This window comes from Hyaloscypha bicolor (assembly GCF_002865645.1).
Source record: "Hyaloscypha bicolor E unplaced genomic scaffold K444scaffold_124, whole genome shotgun sequence".
Taxonomy (NCBI): Eukaryota; Fungi; Ascomycota; class Leotiomycetes; order Helotiales; family Hyaloscyphaceae; genus Hyaloscypha; species Hyaloscypha bicolor.
The window spans coordinates 1069752-1085428 of record NW_020194626.1 but is presented as its reverse complement, the minus strand read 5'-3'; the positions used below and the strand labels follow the sequence as shown (position 1 = coordinate 1085428).

General features: G+C 49.1%; 6 protein-coding genes across 6 annotated transcripts; 4 read left to right on the top strand and 2 right to left on the bottom strand.

Annotated features, from left to right (window-relative positions):
- Nucleotides 1-80: 80 nt before the first annotated feature.
- On the top strand, nt 81-1050 carry K444DRAFT_654941 (HAD-like protein; the record flags this gene model as incomplete). Its single annotated transcript, XM_024885973.1, has 2 exons — nt 81-220; nt 365-1050. The coding sequence occupies exons 1-2, from the start codon at nt 130-132 to the stop codon at nt 1048-1050; spliced, it is 777 nt and encodes a 258-aa protein (XP_024732837.1). The 5' UTR covers nt 81-129.
- A 390-nt stretch (nt 1051-1440) lies between these two features.
- On the bottom strand, nt 1441-4023 carry K444DRAFT_645575 (uncharacterized protein; the record flags this gene model as incomplete). The annotated part of the gene is made up of 4 exons (XM_024885100.1): nt 1441-2434; nt 2483-3227; nt 3315-3813; nt 3871-4023. 4 exons carry the CDS (start codon nt 4021-4023, stop codon nt 1441-1443), a joined length of 2391 nt encoding a protein of 796 aa, XP_024732836.1.
- A 1405-nt stretch (nt 4024-5428) lies between these two features.
- Nucleotides 5429-7617, top strand: K444DRAFT_645574 (uncharacterized protein; the record flags this gene model as incomplete). Its single annotated transcript, XM_024885099.1, has 6 exons — nt 5429-5504; nt 5563-5582; nt 5636-5736; nt 5783-6004; nt 6055-6660; nt 6708-7617. 6 exons carry the CDS (start codon nt 5429-5431, stop codon nt 7615-7617), a joined length of 1935 nt encoding a protein of 644 aa, XP_024732835.1.
- A 213-nt stretch (nt 7618-7830) lies between these two features.
- Nucleotides 7831-10957, top strand: K444DRAFT_84146 (uncharacterized protein). Its single transcript, XM_024888752.1, has 3 exons — nt 7831-8029; nt 8081-10615; nt 10681-10957. Exons 2-3 carry the CDS (start codon nt 8094-8096, stop codon nt 10895-10897), a joined length of 2739 nt encoding a protein of 912 aa, XP_024732834.1. The 5' UTR covers nt 7831-8029; nt 8081-8093; the 3' UTR covers nt 10898-10957.
- Nucleotides 10958-11484: 527 nt separating this feature from the next.
- K444DRAFT_666575 (uncharacterized protein) lies at nt 11485-12811 on the bottom strand. The gene is made up of 2 exons (XM_024887196.1): nt 12457-12811; nt 11485-12405 (listed from the first exon to the last, which is right to left on the bottom strand). Exon 2 carries the CDS (start codon nt 12376-12378, stop codon nt 11629-11631), a length of 750 nt encoding a protein of 249 aa, XP_024732833.1. The 5' UTR covers nt 12379-12405; nt 12457-12811; the 3' UTR covers nt 11485-11628.
- Nucleotides 12812-13467: 656 nt separating this feature from the next.
- K444DRAFT_537359 (uncharacterized protein) lies at nt 13468-15545 on the top strand (the record flags this gene model as incomplete). The annotated part of the gene is made up of 2 exons (XM_024875458.1): nt 13468-13665; nt 13803-15545. 2 exons carry the CDS (start codon nt 13468-13470, stop codon nt 15543-15545), a joined length of 1941 nt encoding a protein of 646 aa, XP_024732832.1.
- Between the last annotated feature and the right edge of the window lie 132 nt (nt 15546-15677).

Here is a 15677-nt window from a genome sequence, read left to right as displayed (position 1 = left end):
TTGATGCAGTAGAAGGATTTTCGTTTAAAAGACAGTCACTTCCAGAAAATAGTTGTTCATTTGCTGCGTTATATCATTCCGGTCTTCAACACCATTTAAAATCTTTAGGACTCAATTTACATTGCGATCATGGGGAACGTGTGGGACGAACGCCCAGCAAAGCTCACTGGCTTCAAGCTATTGTCATTTGACGTCTACTCTACATTAATTGACGAGAAAGGTATCTAAATTGCATCGCACGTCCACCTGCCTTTCTCCTCAGTAACCATGATTGAGGTGCTACAAGCTCTTCACAAGATTCAATTGTCCCCTTTTCTTCTACTGCATTTCATTTGAAGTCCCCTCAAATTCTAAACACTTCCAGCTGGCATGTTCACAGGCCTCCGACCCCTCCTCTCACGCCTCCCAACACCAAATCCCTACATCAACGATAAAGTCCATACCCTGTCCGCCTTCCAGGCCTTTGAATGGTCCATCCAACGCTCCCGGCCCACTCTCCGGTACAACGAGCTCCTCCCTCTCGCCTACAAAGCCTTCGCCGCCTCTCTATCCCTCCCCGAGCCCTCAGAGCAAGAAGCCCACGATTTCGGATCCCAAATCGGCAGCTGGCCCGCCTTCCCGGACACCGTGCCCGCTCTCAAAGCACTGAAGAAGCACTACAAGCTCGTCATCCTCAGCAATATCGACAACGATTCCATTGCACGGACGATTGCTGGTCCATTGGCCGATGTGGAATTCGAGGCTGTGTTCACAGCTCAAGAGATTGGGAGTTATAAGCCTGACTTGAAGAACTTTCGATACCTAGTTGAGGGGGTGAAGAGGGAATTGAATGTGGAAAAGGGGGAGATTTTGCATACGGCGCAGAGTCTGACTGCTGACCTTGTTTCAGCGAAGACCATGGGACTGACTAGTATCTGGATCGACAGGGAGAAGCAAGAAAAGAAGATGCAAGAGCTCAAAGAGCAGCTTAATTTCACCTGGCGGTTTGGGACAATGGGAGAAATGGCTGAGGCTGTCGACAAGGAGTTTCAGGAAATGAAGTCAGGATAAGAAATTTTTGGTATAATTCATGAACGTTCTGACGTCTATCGAGTTCGTAGTCAATGCTTGACTTGCACTTGAAAATCAGATCTGTCCGCCCAGATGGTTTGTCGAACCACATGCTGGATTTATGCTTCGCAGCAGCTTCTTTTTACCGTTCTCCCAAAGCGCCAACCCCTCCCAAAATCGTTCCAACGCGCAGCCCACCAAGCTGATTTTGGCATCGTTATTCGAAGATTTCTCCTCATGCCATGACGGCATGGCTCCAAGTTACCACTAGACGTAAGCCTTCTTTGACTAGCCAGAATTGTTCCGGCTTCCTTGGACTTGTTGCTGTTGTATTATTCTTGTGGCCAGAATCTGGCCAAAAGGTTAAATTCGATCGGCGAAGGATACTTATCAAAGCTTTATGGAAGATTCGTACCCGCTATTCGTAAGATTCATAAAATTATCAATCTCCGTCAAGCCATCCGTCTCAAGACTCTGCAGCAGGTCGAGCTGCTGCTGCTGACTGAGCGATCCGTTTCTCATTTCAGTGTCAAAATTCCCGTCTCCATACAAATGCGAGCCAAAGGAATAAGCTCCAGTCTGCATGAAATAGGACGGATCCGCTATGGCAGGCTGTGGCACGGGTGCTGCTGCTGGTGCAGATATTTGAGACTGTGATGTCCCTGAAATCATCGGATTCCAAGCATTGGGGAGAGTGCTAGGCTGGGTGAACTCTGGTGGGAAATAGCTAAACCGACGGTCCGTTTGCATGCTTGATGGACTTGCGAATATGGAGTTTGATCGGAAAGATGGCTGAGGCGGTCCGTAGTCAAAATTTGACATGGGTTCAGGCATTTGATCGAAAACATATCCGAATTGAGGCGGCGGCGAGTGAAACGTCTTCTGGGAAAATGCAAGCGAGCCGGTGGTTGCACTGGAGTGTTCGGACGCCGAAGGGGAATTAGCGTCCGTGAGAGACGATGGTGAGTTGGCTGAGAGTGATGACGGTGGATGAGAGCTGTCTCTCACATCATACGCCTTCAAACAAGCCTTTGCAAGCTTTGAATAGAGCTCAGAAGCAGCCGAAGTCCCAGGCCAGCGTTCCCGACACTTGACAATAATATCAAGCGCAATTTCAATATTCTCCTCGAGCTCTTCCTTGCTATGCAGAGCGCGGATTTCGGGATAAGAAATCGACCAGAGGATGGTATTCACGGCCTGGAAAAGGGTCAAGACGAAAATCCACGTGATATCAACCATTGCAGTCTCCATTTGCTTGCTGAGGCCTTTAATGTTGGTAGATGAAGCATCATAGCACATCCTTGCCGATCGTACTGAGGGTTTGGGGACCTGAGGTGAAGGGCGAAGGAGAGTCACAATCATAGTATTGCATCTTCCGGCAAACCTAGTCAGGCCGTTAGCAATCCCTGTTGTCATAGGAGGGCAAACACACCATGGCGGGGCCCATGCAGGGCTCTGGGGACAAGCGCTGAGCCAATCCTGGATTTTCTGCTCCATCTGCGCATACCAGGGATGGTCTTCGCTTTTTGGCTCCGACCGTTTCTTTTGGTACAGAACGCGCCGTATCTCTGCCTGCAACAACCTCATTCGAAGAAAATGGATGGCCACTGTCTTCTTTTCAGAGACGGGCCCAGGCAGTATACCTTCCTCTGTAATGTACTCGTCATCTATTGGCTCAAAAAAGCCAACATCGACATGGTCTTGACCGGTAGCGAAGGCATTCGGACGTCCCATACTGTGTGCGAGACCAAATTCCATAGACAGGATAATCCAGGAAAGCCGCCGTCTCATGTCTAATTGAAGAGGGTTGACCATTCCTAAAGGTTGGGTAATGGTCTTTTCTTCGGTCAAGCCTAGTTGTTGGCATAGTCTCGTTGCAAGGCCAACAACATAGTAGATGGCAGTTCGTGTGGGAGTCAACAGAGAATATTGTGCAACTAAAACCAGACACTGGAGGGTCTTTAGGTCCTTAGGCCGTATCACGTCTTCCATGTACGCCATAGCAGCCAGGTAGTAGCTATCTGCCAAGCCTGCGTACTGAGGGTCCAGCTTCTGCATGCTAATTGCTAACATCATGCGTACCACGAAGTTCTGATAAGGATCGGTGCTCCCGTCGTAGACTTCTTGCATATCTTTGAGGAATGAGGGCTCATGTAAGGTAGGCATTAGATACTGGGCTGGATATTTGTTAATAATGCCCATCAGAGATACGTGCTCGTAGAAAAGGGGTTGGTGGGGGTGGCAAAATCTCGCACTGGATTTACCTTTTTGATTGAACACCTCCACCAATTTGTCCGATACTAGTCTGCTGGGCAAATTCTGTGCCGGAACGGCACTGATCATAGGATATGATTTTTTGCGCCCAGTAGATGATTCTGGAGACTGAACAGGAGTTCGACGTTTGCGGACCTCGGGCACGAGTTCCCGAATAGTCCTCGAATCCGTGTATTTTTTCGCTTCTTCCATGACCAGCCTTGTCATGGCAATACCACTCGAAGGGCCTAAAAACCGCGGCGTCTCGTCGTCCTCGTTTAGACGGACCAGGCCACCGGGCCGGACGATATCTTCTGTGTTTTGAGGGAACCCCTCCTCTTCGGTGTATTGGCTAAGTTCCGCCTCCAATGCCCGCACTTTGTCTTGAAGTCGGATCACATAAGTCCGGGATATCTTCTTGCCCTTTGACGTGTCAAAGTACTCGCAGATTGCTCCGGCTCTCTCGCAAGGCAAACACCGCGGAAGATTTGGGTCGCATCTTGTCTTTCTCTACGAATCATTAGTACGGGAGTGGCAAGCAGAGCGGTCAGGAAGAGCATTGCGAACCTGTCGACACCGACAGCATGCCGTCAGCGTGTGTGCTATTCGGGGTGAGTGGTCGTCACTCTCATGGCTACTCTCTCGGACGCGAAAAGACTTGGCTTCTCGAGCCCGGTTGACAGAGCTCTGCGCCTGTCGGAATAAGTCTGCCGCATCCATGGACAGTGTTTATGCGCCCCTTGAGGAGCGGGAGCGTGGGAACGATAAGGCGCACAAACTCGAGGCCGTCACCATTATCGAATGCAGTCTCAGGTATTAATGGTCTATGTCCGCTGAAACCTTGTTCATAGAGCAGTAGGCTGGGGGGAAGAGGCAGGAATCGACACTCGGGCAATGTGATCGCGGGGAAGCAGAAGGCTCTGGATGCGGGTCAAGAATGCATTTCTGAGCGCTTGTCCAGAAGAGTCTGGCAGGGACCTTGAGACGGAGATGGCGATGGAGATGGTGATGGAGATGGAGATGCAGATGCAGATGCAGATGGAGATGGAGATGGAGATGGAGATGGAGATGGAGCTGGAGATGGGGCTGGAGCTGGAATATGGAGAATTTGTGCGACCTAGGGTCCAGGTTGCAGCGGCGGTTGGGAAGGCGCCTCGCTGATGCCTCTGCACTTCACCAGCGCAAATCCGATTTGGATTGATTCGATTAACAGCGAGTAGCCAGCGAGACCAGAACTTCGGCAGCCAAAAGTTCAGAGGCAAACAATGGTAGTCGCCTTGGTAAGAGACAAAGACAAAGACAAAGACAAAGGAGCTCGAATGTGCGGAGGGACGCGGGATTGAGATGGCGATTGCGATTGCGATTGCGACTCTAACCAGAACTGCCACTGCCACTGCTCTGTCCTGCCGTAGCCTGCCCTCTCCGGTCGCTTCGTGGATCCACAAAAACACTTCCGCCAAAGGAGAATATCCCTGCTTATCGGGCTCCTCTCACGGTCACGGGATCTTCGCCTCACGACCAAATGCTTTGCGCCTTCTCAATCCCTTCTTCTGTAAGCACATATCCCGCGCAGACTCGGCTTCTGCGGTGGCTATCGATAAGGAGGCTCTGACGACCCAGTATTTCGCCAAAACTTCTAGAAGCCGTCGATTGGGAGTATGTAGACACACACAGCAGCCCGGCACCGAATCAATTCGCAGCCTCGCCATCGTCGAGGCCGGATACCAAAATTCAACCGTGTGGGAAGACAAGCAGGTCGGAGTAGGACAGACTAGAGCATTGATCCGGTGAGTTCCAAGTCACACCTCGTCTACTCGTCTCTCTCGGGGTTACATCGCCGGCCGTTCTTTGCTTTGCCGCTCCGAGTATCCCAAGTCCTGAAATAAGTCTCAGCGCCTTCTAGAGAATGCGAAATGCTTTTGGTGACTCCATGACCGTCAAGGCGCTCGCCTGACCACTGTCTCCTCTCGTACTCCCAGTACTTGTTCCAGCCGTCAAGTTGGCTAAACTTGTATACAAGACTAACGCAACCTTCAGAATCTTCTCACCAGGGAAGATGGGAATTGTGGAGTTGATACAGCTTTAAGGACCACTCGACCCTGGGGTCCAGTGACAATACAACACAATGACCCGCTCAGGCCCAAGTGCCGCTGATACGCCACTCTTGAGGGTGTCGAGACCCGTTTCTGCCTGTTCCAGATGTAAGCATAAAACTTCATCCCCATGGACCTCATGATCAAAGCCTCATTGTGTGAATAGGTCGAGCTGCGAAAATAAAGGTTTGATTGACTCGCTTCCTTGATACCAGGACCTGAGGCCTAACTTGAAAAAGTGTGATGGCAAGTTGCCAGCTTGTACTGCATGTGAAAAATCAGGCCGAGCTGGTGAATGTTCTAGTGCCAATGACCAGTTTGCGAAGGGAAAGGAGAGGAGGTTGGTATACAATCCCGAGCGCTGTCACCGTGCTCATTTACTCCAGTTATGTTGCCTCCCTTGAATCCCGTGTCGAAAAACTCGAGAAAAGACTCGCCTACGCCAGATCTCGAAAGGCTTCCGTGGCAATGCATGACGGGGAAGAGCCCGTGGAAGCTCCCGATCGCAAAGATTCCCTTGCGACGATTCGCGCCGCAATTCATGGGAAGGCTGCCAGACGAAGAGAGGCGGCAGACGTCAATGAGCTTGTGTCCGACTTTGGCTTCCTGTTAGTGCTTTATATGTGCACTTTTTCATACTGCAAACTAACGTGCACAGCTCGGTCAATGCCACCACTCGTGATTTTGAGTCCTCTACCACTAACATGACCTTCGCGCGTCTCATTCTGGCTGCCGCAAACAATGAGCCAGTGCCCAAGTCGAAGCCTTTCCAACTCCCTTCGAGACCAGCCGCGATGGCTCTGGTCCAGTATTATCTTGATAATGTTTTTGCACTATTTCCCGTCTTTTCCGAAACTGCTTTATTCAACGCTCTTGATGCAGTTTATCAAGAAAACGGCCGTCCTGTAACGGACTTTGAGCACTGGCTGTTGTATATGGTTCTTGCGATCGGGGCCACTGGCCAATCTCGAAGCAATCAAGATCCATTTTATGCTGATGGCGTCCTCTGGGTCGGTCGTGCTTTGCGTTATGCTGATCGAGTTCTCATGCCGGGCTACGTTTCTCAAATACAGGCATTGATCTTGCTTGTTCAATACTCGATGCTGGACCCTGCTCATTTCGACAGTTGGCAACTGATTGGCTTTGCTTGTCGCGCTGTGGTGGATCTTGGATTTCATCAAGATCCTCCGAAGGAGCAGCAGACAGACAAGAAAACGCTTGAACTACGCCGTAGAATATTCTATTGCGTCTATTCTCTCGACAGGCAAGTTTTCCATTTGAGCTGTAAAGGCAAGAGCTCATCAGGAACAGGTCTATTAGCATGGTTCACGCCAGATCTTTCTCATTCACGGACGATTCGACGAGTGTGGCTTTCCCATCAGCACCAACTTTGGCTTCCTCTGCAGCATCAACAAACTTAGTGACTGGGCCTCATTCTATTGACACTGCTCTGCTTCTATTCCAGTTGCGGCAAGCTCAATCCTCGTGGTACCAGGAACTGTTTCAGTCGAGTCGAGATCCTCTGCAAAACTCCTCGACGTACATTTGGCAAATGTGTCAAGAGATGCGCGAATGGTCCGAGTCTTTTCCGGATAGTTTACCCCTGGCATTCAAGGAGTTCTTTGATCTTGAGCTTCTGTATAGCTATGTTTACTGCCTTGCACCATCCTGCAGGGTCCAAGCTGTGACCACGTATGGGAAGACCTTGATCTTCGAATACAGCATAGCATATATGCAAAAGACATTCCCTATCAGCAGAGACCCCATCAACACCGCCTTTTACACTTATCACGACGCACTACGGGTATTCTTCGTTGGCAGCCAGTTTCTTGCAGTTCTTTCCGAGAATCAAGATGACCTTCTGAATGGGATTGTGCCTTATACCCCCACCCTCGCTGGTGCCCCACCGCCACCTCCTCTGCCCAGTAATGCCGGGGTTGATAATATTGATAGGAGTATCAATTGCGTTACTCATATCAGAGAGACACTGAAGACGTTTGGTCATCGTTGGGACGACTCAAAAGCCCTCCTGTCGAGTTTTGAGACTCCATCCGAAAATTTGCTTACCTCTTTACGCCATCGAAAGCGCAGCATCGAGGAGCTTTCTCGCAACAGCCACAGCCCCCCAAATCACATGTCACAGCTAAGCTATGATCCAAATACTATGAGATCTGCGTTCGCGAATCCAGGAGCGTTACAGGGAGGACATCCGGGATATTAGACATTTCCTATAGTTCTATTCTTGTCAGTAGAGCAAACCAATATTTATAACGGTAACATGCAATCAATACATTCGTTGACTACGGTGGGCAGTTCTTTCCTGTTCAGATTGAAGACCTTGTTTTGACTGCTGGCGGCGCTCCTTCCCTTGATACTCCAGCCAACTACCAGTTTTCTCCCATCCTCGCTCTTTGATTGTTTCAACACCACAACCGCAGCTTACAACAGAGCATTCTTCGCCTTATCAATTGGAGCGGGTGATGTCCCATCGAGGATTTATCATTAGGATCATCTCCGAGCTTGGGCTCATCTTCACACGACGACCGAGCCTATTCTTCTCTGTAACCAAGCCTTTTCAAATCTCCGACTTTCTGGAAGAGCAGAACACCAAGTGCAGTGGTGTCAAGGACCTGGTAAGCAATGCACAACACTCTCTATGTCTGGTGAACTAATAATTACAACAGACTTGCCGCAACGATGAACTACCATCATGGCCATCCCGGAAGAACTGTCGTAAAAGCCACCTCATTCATCCTGAAATGGACATTAACGACCCTTCTTATCCTCACCATTGGCCTTACAACAATCCCAGCCTCTACAAACCTTGTGCAACGCGAGGAGGCTATTCTCAGACATCACGAGACAATTCATCACTTGGACGCTGGACCCACATCGAGACCGTTGACAAAGGCTATGAAAGTCCTACTTCACCACTTGCCCGCTCGACGTTCTGAACGTGTCGATCACGATAATACTCATGGCTTGACCGTGGAGACGGATGATGTACAAGAGGCAAAAGAACACCATGAGGCTTCCCACGGTCTTATCAGCCATGACCGAGAAAGCCTTGTTCATTCTGAGGGGAAGTGTACTTGTCCGCCACCTTTCCGCAACCAGAGATGTCGCTGTCCTCCGGGAGCCCAGCGTATTCAAATGAGGAAGGTAGCAGAGAATGTGGCCGTGTCCGATTTTAGACCATCGGATCATTCTCCGAATCTGGCAGACTATCAATTAAACGAAAGGGATGTCAAAGATGGTACTCCCTCTAATCTCGAAATAGAACACCATAAGACTTCCCACGATGCCATTGGCCATGACAATACAGGCCATCTCTATTCTACTATAGAGTGTTTCTACAAGTCCACAGGGAGATGGAAATTGGAGAACGCACGTACAAATATTGCTTACAATGGCCATAAGGGTATGATCGAAGGGACTGTGAAGAGCAGCACTCTGCATAGAAAGCCAGGCGACCCATCGGATTTTGGCTCCGATATTGAGGCCCATGAGCGCGAAAGGCTCGATGGACCTTCCAAGTTCTGTAAATGTGGCCCACACAACCGGAAATGCCGCTGTTATCACAATAAGGATCCTTCGGTTGAGCGCAGTCAAGTGAAGAAGGAGACAGAAAAGGTTGCCATCGATGCCATGTCTCATTTCAGATCTTCGGATCCCTCGTCAAAGCTGCCTGAGAGAGGAAATCTATCTCAATTCCAAAGCAAGGGCAGTCAAATCAATCCTGAAACTTCTTTATCTTCTACTTCTTCGTCTGAGAGAGAGCATGAACATCACTCTCAAAGCACGAACAGCCAAACCAATTCCAAACCTTCTTCAACTTCTAGGCCGTCGAAGTCCTCGCCAGACTGGCACACGATAGAATATAACTTTGCCGTACAATCAAAAGGAACGGAGGTCGAACACGGCACTCACTCCAACTTCGAAAACGACAAAGAAAAAGACGACCTCGGAAGGGTGAAACAAGATCCTAGATCTACCTCCTGCCATTGCAATGGAGCGAGTCCAGGTTGTGGCTGTGGCGAATTCCTTCAACTCGGCCACCTTCAAGCAAAGAAGAAGAGACAACACTTTGCGCAGTGTCGCTGTGATGTATGTACCGGTAGAAGCTGGATTGCCCACAGATTGTGTTATGGCCGCTGGTCCAGAGATCTTGCGCACTGTCAAAATTTCCTTGAAGATCACGCTACGTTCAATGAGAAATGCAGCTGCAACCCGAAAAACGCCACAGGTGGCTGTGGCATTCAACGACCTCACATAGTGATTCATGAAGGAGAACCTGATCTGACAACAGATCTGGCCAAGGCCTCTGGTGTGAAAGCTGAGGAGAGCGGTGACTTCAACAACCCTGAGCACAATGTCAACGAGAAAGTCTGGCGCGAACGATGGTCAGGGAGCTTCGATGCAAGAGCTTCACAGAACATGCATCTTGATCCTCTTCCAGCAGATTCTATTATCACTCCAAAGCGAGATGTAACAACCCAACTGTGTGGCGAGAGATGGTGGCTTCGACGACCGAACTGTCGTCCAAGATCCGTCCATACATCCAAAGCCGAAGAAGTCTACAATGACAAATTCTACACCTCTGGGCACAATGATGAGAATATCATTCAGTCTAAACAGCAGGTGGACGGGTTGGATCTGAGCACACCCGATTCCATCATTGCTAAAGATGATACCTGCCACAAACTGTGGCGGGTGAACACGGGTTGTCTGCCGAAGCATAGGGCGAAACTCGGGACAGCTGCTAAGCATAGCCACCATCTTTCTCGCCGGAGCAACACTCTCTTAGAGTCCATCAATGAAGCAAGGTGTCAGGACAAACTTGGAAGAGCAAAAGAAAAATGCGAAGAGAATAATAGGATTGGATTCTGGGTGGTTTGTTCAATATTGGCTGTGGCTGGTATTTGTGGCCTGCTGTTGGGGATTATCATCCTCCATATCCATCTCAGGCGCAAGCGACCAAGTCAGCTCCTCATCAATAATAGATCTGGGTATAAGAGTGGCGCGTCAACTCCGGCAACCTCTGTCAGTGAGATGCCAATTTCCAAGGTCGGAAGACCAGCATCGGTGATGCGACGAATAGATGAAGACGAGAACGTTGAAACCAGTAGCGTTCGTCGCTATACAACCCTCGATGGCGCGAATGACGGTTGGACCAGCTGGATTCGTAAGCAAACAGGTCGTGCGAAGGTCAGTCAAACGTGATCATGAACTTTGCCCGTCGATCTTCTCCAGTGAGCAGTAGGTAGCTGATGAGTTACGTCAGATGTCCCAACAAGGCCGCTTTTCCCCAACGCCAGCGACTCGGCCCCCCCGAATTCCCACTCTCAGACTCCCACGGACAGCTTTGGCAACCATGCGGAAAGTCAATGGCCTCGATTCTGAGTGTGAGAGTGCGAGTGCGAGTCAGGGATACCATACACGGAAGGCTAAAGGAAAGGATACGACGAGAGTTAACTGGTGTTCTACCGTCTGAAGGGTAGGGAGTGACTGGTACAAGCTATGGTTTCATTAACAAGTAGTGTTACTCGCGGTGTGTGGAAGAAAGATCTTGTGATGTGTGCTAGTGTGGATGGTAGAGTATTATTGGGGCTGTTATGACTTTATCGGCTTTCTGATTGTTGTTTGATGCTCGTGAGCAGGCACGTGGTTATCAAGAGAGGCCTTTCACTACTCGTGACTTTTATTACTGACAGGAAAATCATTACCACCAAACTCTCCGACTGCTCTTGTGAACCGCTTGTATTCCGATTCCGCTGCATTATTCCATGATTTCTTTGAGATTATGGGGGTGATTGATCCAATGCTGGCGTTTTACTACGTGCTTTACATAATCGCCTCCGCTATTCTCGAGAGAAATTTTACAATGGAAAGCCTTAGGGTAAAGAACATCGCCCCGTGTGCCTACAAATTCGAGCTCCGAACGACGCATTGATCTCTTCGGGGGACAGCCTTCTTGGTTCTGGATATAATAGAGAAAGCGAATGGAAGAATCGTAAGAAAAATGAAGAAGTTTGACACAGATAAAGAAATCCAAGTTTCTTCTTATTAGACTGGGAGACTTGGGAGACTTGGGAGACCAAAGTTCACGATTTTCATTGAATACGTCGGCATTTTGCCCAAAATGAAACCACAACGATTGCAGCAATAGGCCTACGAGACCCCGTCTTCATCCAATTTAGGTTACCAATTCCGCCATTCCATTAAAACGCCCTCACGAATACCGGAGCTCCATGACAGCCACTTCAGGGTACCGTCTTTCAGGGGTTTCCTGTTTTCCAACCCGGAATGCCGATATAACAGCTTCTAGAGCCAAGTTCGGATTCCGCAGTAATTCGTAGCCACTTATAGAGTTGAGTAGCGAGGGCCCAGCATAATTTCGAGAGCCTAGAAGAAGCTCCCCGTCTACTTCTTCCCCATTGAATGGTACCTTGCGCCCCTTCACGCAGATCAATTGCTTGAGATGGGGGAAGGTCCGGGCGAATTTCTGAATGCTCCAGTTCCCTCTCCAAGTAGCAAATGGGCTGTACGCTAAGTCTCGTCGCCAGAGGTATTCTGCTAAAGCAATATTCTGGATCTGGTCGCGAGGTTCAAGCAAATTACTCTGCTTGTCGAAATACCGCACCATATATTCGATCTCGTCATCGTATTGCTCAGAGCCGAAGTAGAGGATGTCGTCAACTGCGTTAAAGTAGGTGCCCGGCGGGTGCTTATCGGTGCCAAAGGAGAAGTGATAGTAACACAATCCTACAGCCCGAGATTCCTGAGAGGTATGTAGAATAGCCGGCAGTTTCTGGAAAGAGAAAAACTTGCGGTCAACTATGCAGTACTGCAACTCTAGAAGGCGCTGAGTCGTTGCTGCATACCCCCAAATCTTCAGGCGGAGTTCCGTTGGCAGTTCAGGGAATTTGGTGAACTGTGAGAGCGGAGCTGGGGCCAAGATTGTTGAGTCTGATTCAGTCATGCTGGTTTTGGTGGATAAGGGATGGAACTATAAAATTCAGTAATCTGATTTGTCCCATGAATATTGTGCTGCCCTTACCAGGTTCGTACGGCAAATGTAGTAAACTAGTGGTCGGCTTGGCCGAATTCAGCAACAGGACGTGCGATGAGTTGCTGGGTTGCAGCAAGCTTTCTCGAGATAACAGGGCTATTCGATGTACTTCGGTTCGCGTATAATGATTGGTTTGAAGATAAATAATCCCGAGCCCTGTCGGATTGCTGTACAATCTCAGAAACCGACGAAGAGAGAGGTTCAGCCGCCTCGACGTTCAGGCACGGACAATGACCAAGAACGCTGTAGTACAAGTGGCATTCAGCGAGAGCATGACTCTCACACAGGCCCTGATAGACGGTAAATTTTCCTAAATTTTGAAGTGACTTTAGATAAATTTGACAAGTCGTGACATTTAATAAGCACCAGTCGTCGTCTTGGCACCCAGAAAACTCGCTTGCCTTATTTAAACGACAGCTCATCCCAGCCCAATCAACACCCCCTCCAACTCCGTCTTTCTTCCATATTCTGTCTCACGTGACAAATCTTTCCTTCGCCTTCTTCCCATGCGAGAGCATCTGTTCTTAGGCTGGCCATGTGGCGCATGAGAGCATGGTCAGTTTTATGCTCTACGAAGTCGTCGTTTGCTGACTTCCTCTCTAGGAGAAAGAAGAATATTTCCGTCGGCTCTACGCATTAGGCGACAGTTCTGACGGAGAGGTAGATGCCAATGATACCCGAGATGTCATTAAGCAAAAAGCGGTCACGGCATCGTCTGCTCAATCTTCCTCAGAAGCTGTTCAGCAAAGACGAGGCCAGCAATTCAGAACTGGAAAGAAGGTACCGTCGATTCATCGAACCACCTCGGCTCCAGTATCTAGTATGGTGAAAGAAACACCTCCTCTTCCAAGAAAATCTTCATTACTTCGCTATGACATCTCAACCCCAGAGATAAATAATTCCTCTTTTCCAAACGCTGCACCTCCAGAAGGCGAGCTGGCGAAAGCAAAACCCGAACCTGCACGCAGCGCGTCGACACCAAATATCGGGACGATTGTGATGAAGAATAGCACTGGTATCGACTCCATGCTCAACAAAAAGAGGAAGAGAAAAGACTCCTCAGTCAAACTCGTCCCTGAGAATGATCGAATCCTGGCTGGCAAGACGTTCTTCTACATTCCTCCTGATGACATAGCTCCTTTACGACGTGCTCGTATTACTAAGGCCAAAAATTTTGGCGCAATATGGACGAAAGAGGTGAGCACATTCTCTCTTTGCTTTTTTGCTTTTCTTCTTGCCAATGCAAAATCCCTTTTCACCTTTCCATGAGGTATTTGACATTCCGTTTGGATAATTTGCAAATTCTCCATTTTGCTGTACTGATCAATTTATAGTGGATTCCAAGTATTACGCACGTTGTTGTTGACAAAGCACTCACCTACTCAGACGTCATGAAGTTTTTGAAACCCATGATTAACGCCGATACCCTACCACCAAACGTTATCCTTGTCAACGAAGACTACCCAATCGAGTGCACTCAATACATCGCAATTCTGGATGCGACCCAGAGACAATATATTGTGAGCGGGTGCGGTGCTGCCGCCGAAAAGTCTGCCGTTGTAGGAGAAAACTCACAGAAGTCTGATACGTCTCTCCAAGTCAAGCCAAGCAAATCCAGAAAATGGGATGAACCCCCGGAGAAGCAGACTCCGCCTCGAAGTCAATCTCAATCGCAACGGATTCCGCCCAACGAAGACACGCTTTCTCCAGGAGTGTGGCTTGTGCCAAAGGGATCTGAATTTGTGCAAAGTCCCAAACAGACCCCAACCCTGGTCAGTGACTCTTCCAGGGGCTCAATGGAATCTGCAGACCTCCATCCACTTGGCTCGCTTTCTGGCCTTTGTGGCGCTCTAGAGCAAGCCATTGAAGAGGCAAAGAAATATCAGCATCTCCCGTTAGACGATGATGAGGATGAAAATCTCGATAGGCCTTCGTCAAGTGAAGGTGACACCCCCGAAGATTCGGATGACTCCGAAAGAGATAGATCTCCAATCCGAAAACCGAAACGCAAATACAAAAAGAAGGAGGTGGCAAACCAGGAGAACTTTTCTTGTATGCAAGGTGGCACAGGATTTGCTGTGGAGGACAATCCCAATGGCGTTACGATCTCGATCTTGCAAGAAATGGCCGATTATTACGAACGCGTCAGAGACAAATGGCGATCAGTGTCTTATAGAAAGGCAATTGGCACACTGAAGAAGCAGACTCGAAAAATCACCTCTTACGACGAGGCAATCGAGCTACAGTGGATTGGCCATAGGATTGCAAAGAAAGTCGAGGAGATTGCAGCTACGAACCGACTCCGCAGACTTGACAACATCAAACTGGAACCTAACGATCTCATTCTGCAGACTTTTATGAAAGTTTATGGGGCTGCTGTTAGTCAAGCATCTAAATGGATACAGGCTGGCTACAAGACTCTCGATGATCTCCGAGCTCATGCTAAATTGACCGAAAAACAGCAGATCGGTCTGGATCATTATGACGACTTCGAAACACTGATCCCGCGAGAGGAAGTGACCGCACTCGGTGAAATTGTCAAGAAGGCAGTAGCTGCAATCGATCCGGAGGTACAAGCAATTATTGGGGGCAGCTATCGCCGAGGAGCAGCAACCTCAGGAGACATCGATTTCATTTTGACCAAGCCTGGAACAACATCCAGTCATCAACTGCTACCATTCTTGAGTGAACTTGTCCATCGGCTCACCCAAGAAGGATTCCTCGTTGCCGCCCTCGCTGAGCCTCGTACTGGGGAGGGATCAAAGTGGCATGGAGCTTGTGTCTTGCCCGGAAACCCCGTCTGGAGAAGAATTGATTTCCTTGTTGTGGCAGAAGTCGAATACGGGGCAGCTCTGATATACTTCACTGGCGATGATATCTTCAACCGAAGCATGAGACTGCTCGCCGGCACAAAAGGCATGAGGTTGAATCAGAGAGGTCTGTACAAGGACGTTGTGAGAGGCCCAGGTCGGGTCAAACTTACTGCCGGAGCTCTGGTTGAGGGTGCCGATGAGAGGAAGATCTTTGAGATTCTGAAAGTTCCATGGCGACCGCCTGAGCAAAGAATCTGTCACTGAACGACAGGAGTGTATTCGCATATGGTACTTCTGAGTTAGGTAACGGCATGGTAGCGGGACGGGAATGGATTTGATACCCCAGGAACTATGAGCGCCTCTTCTTCTGTGTGAAAGAACTCCCTTTTCTTCTTT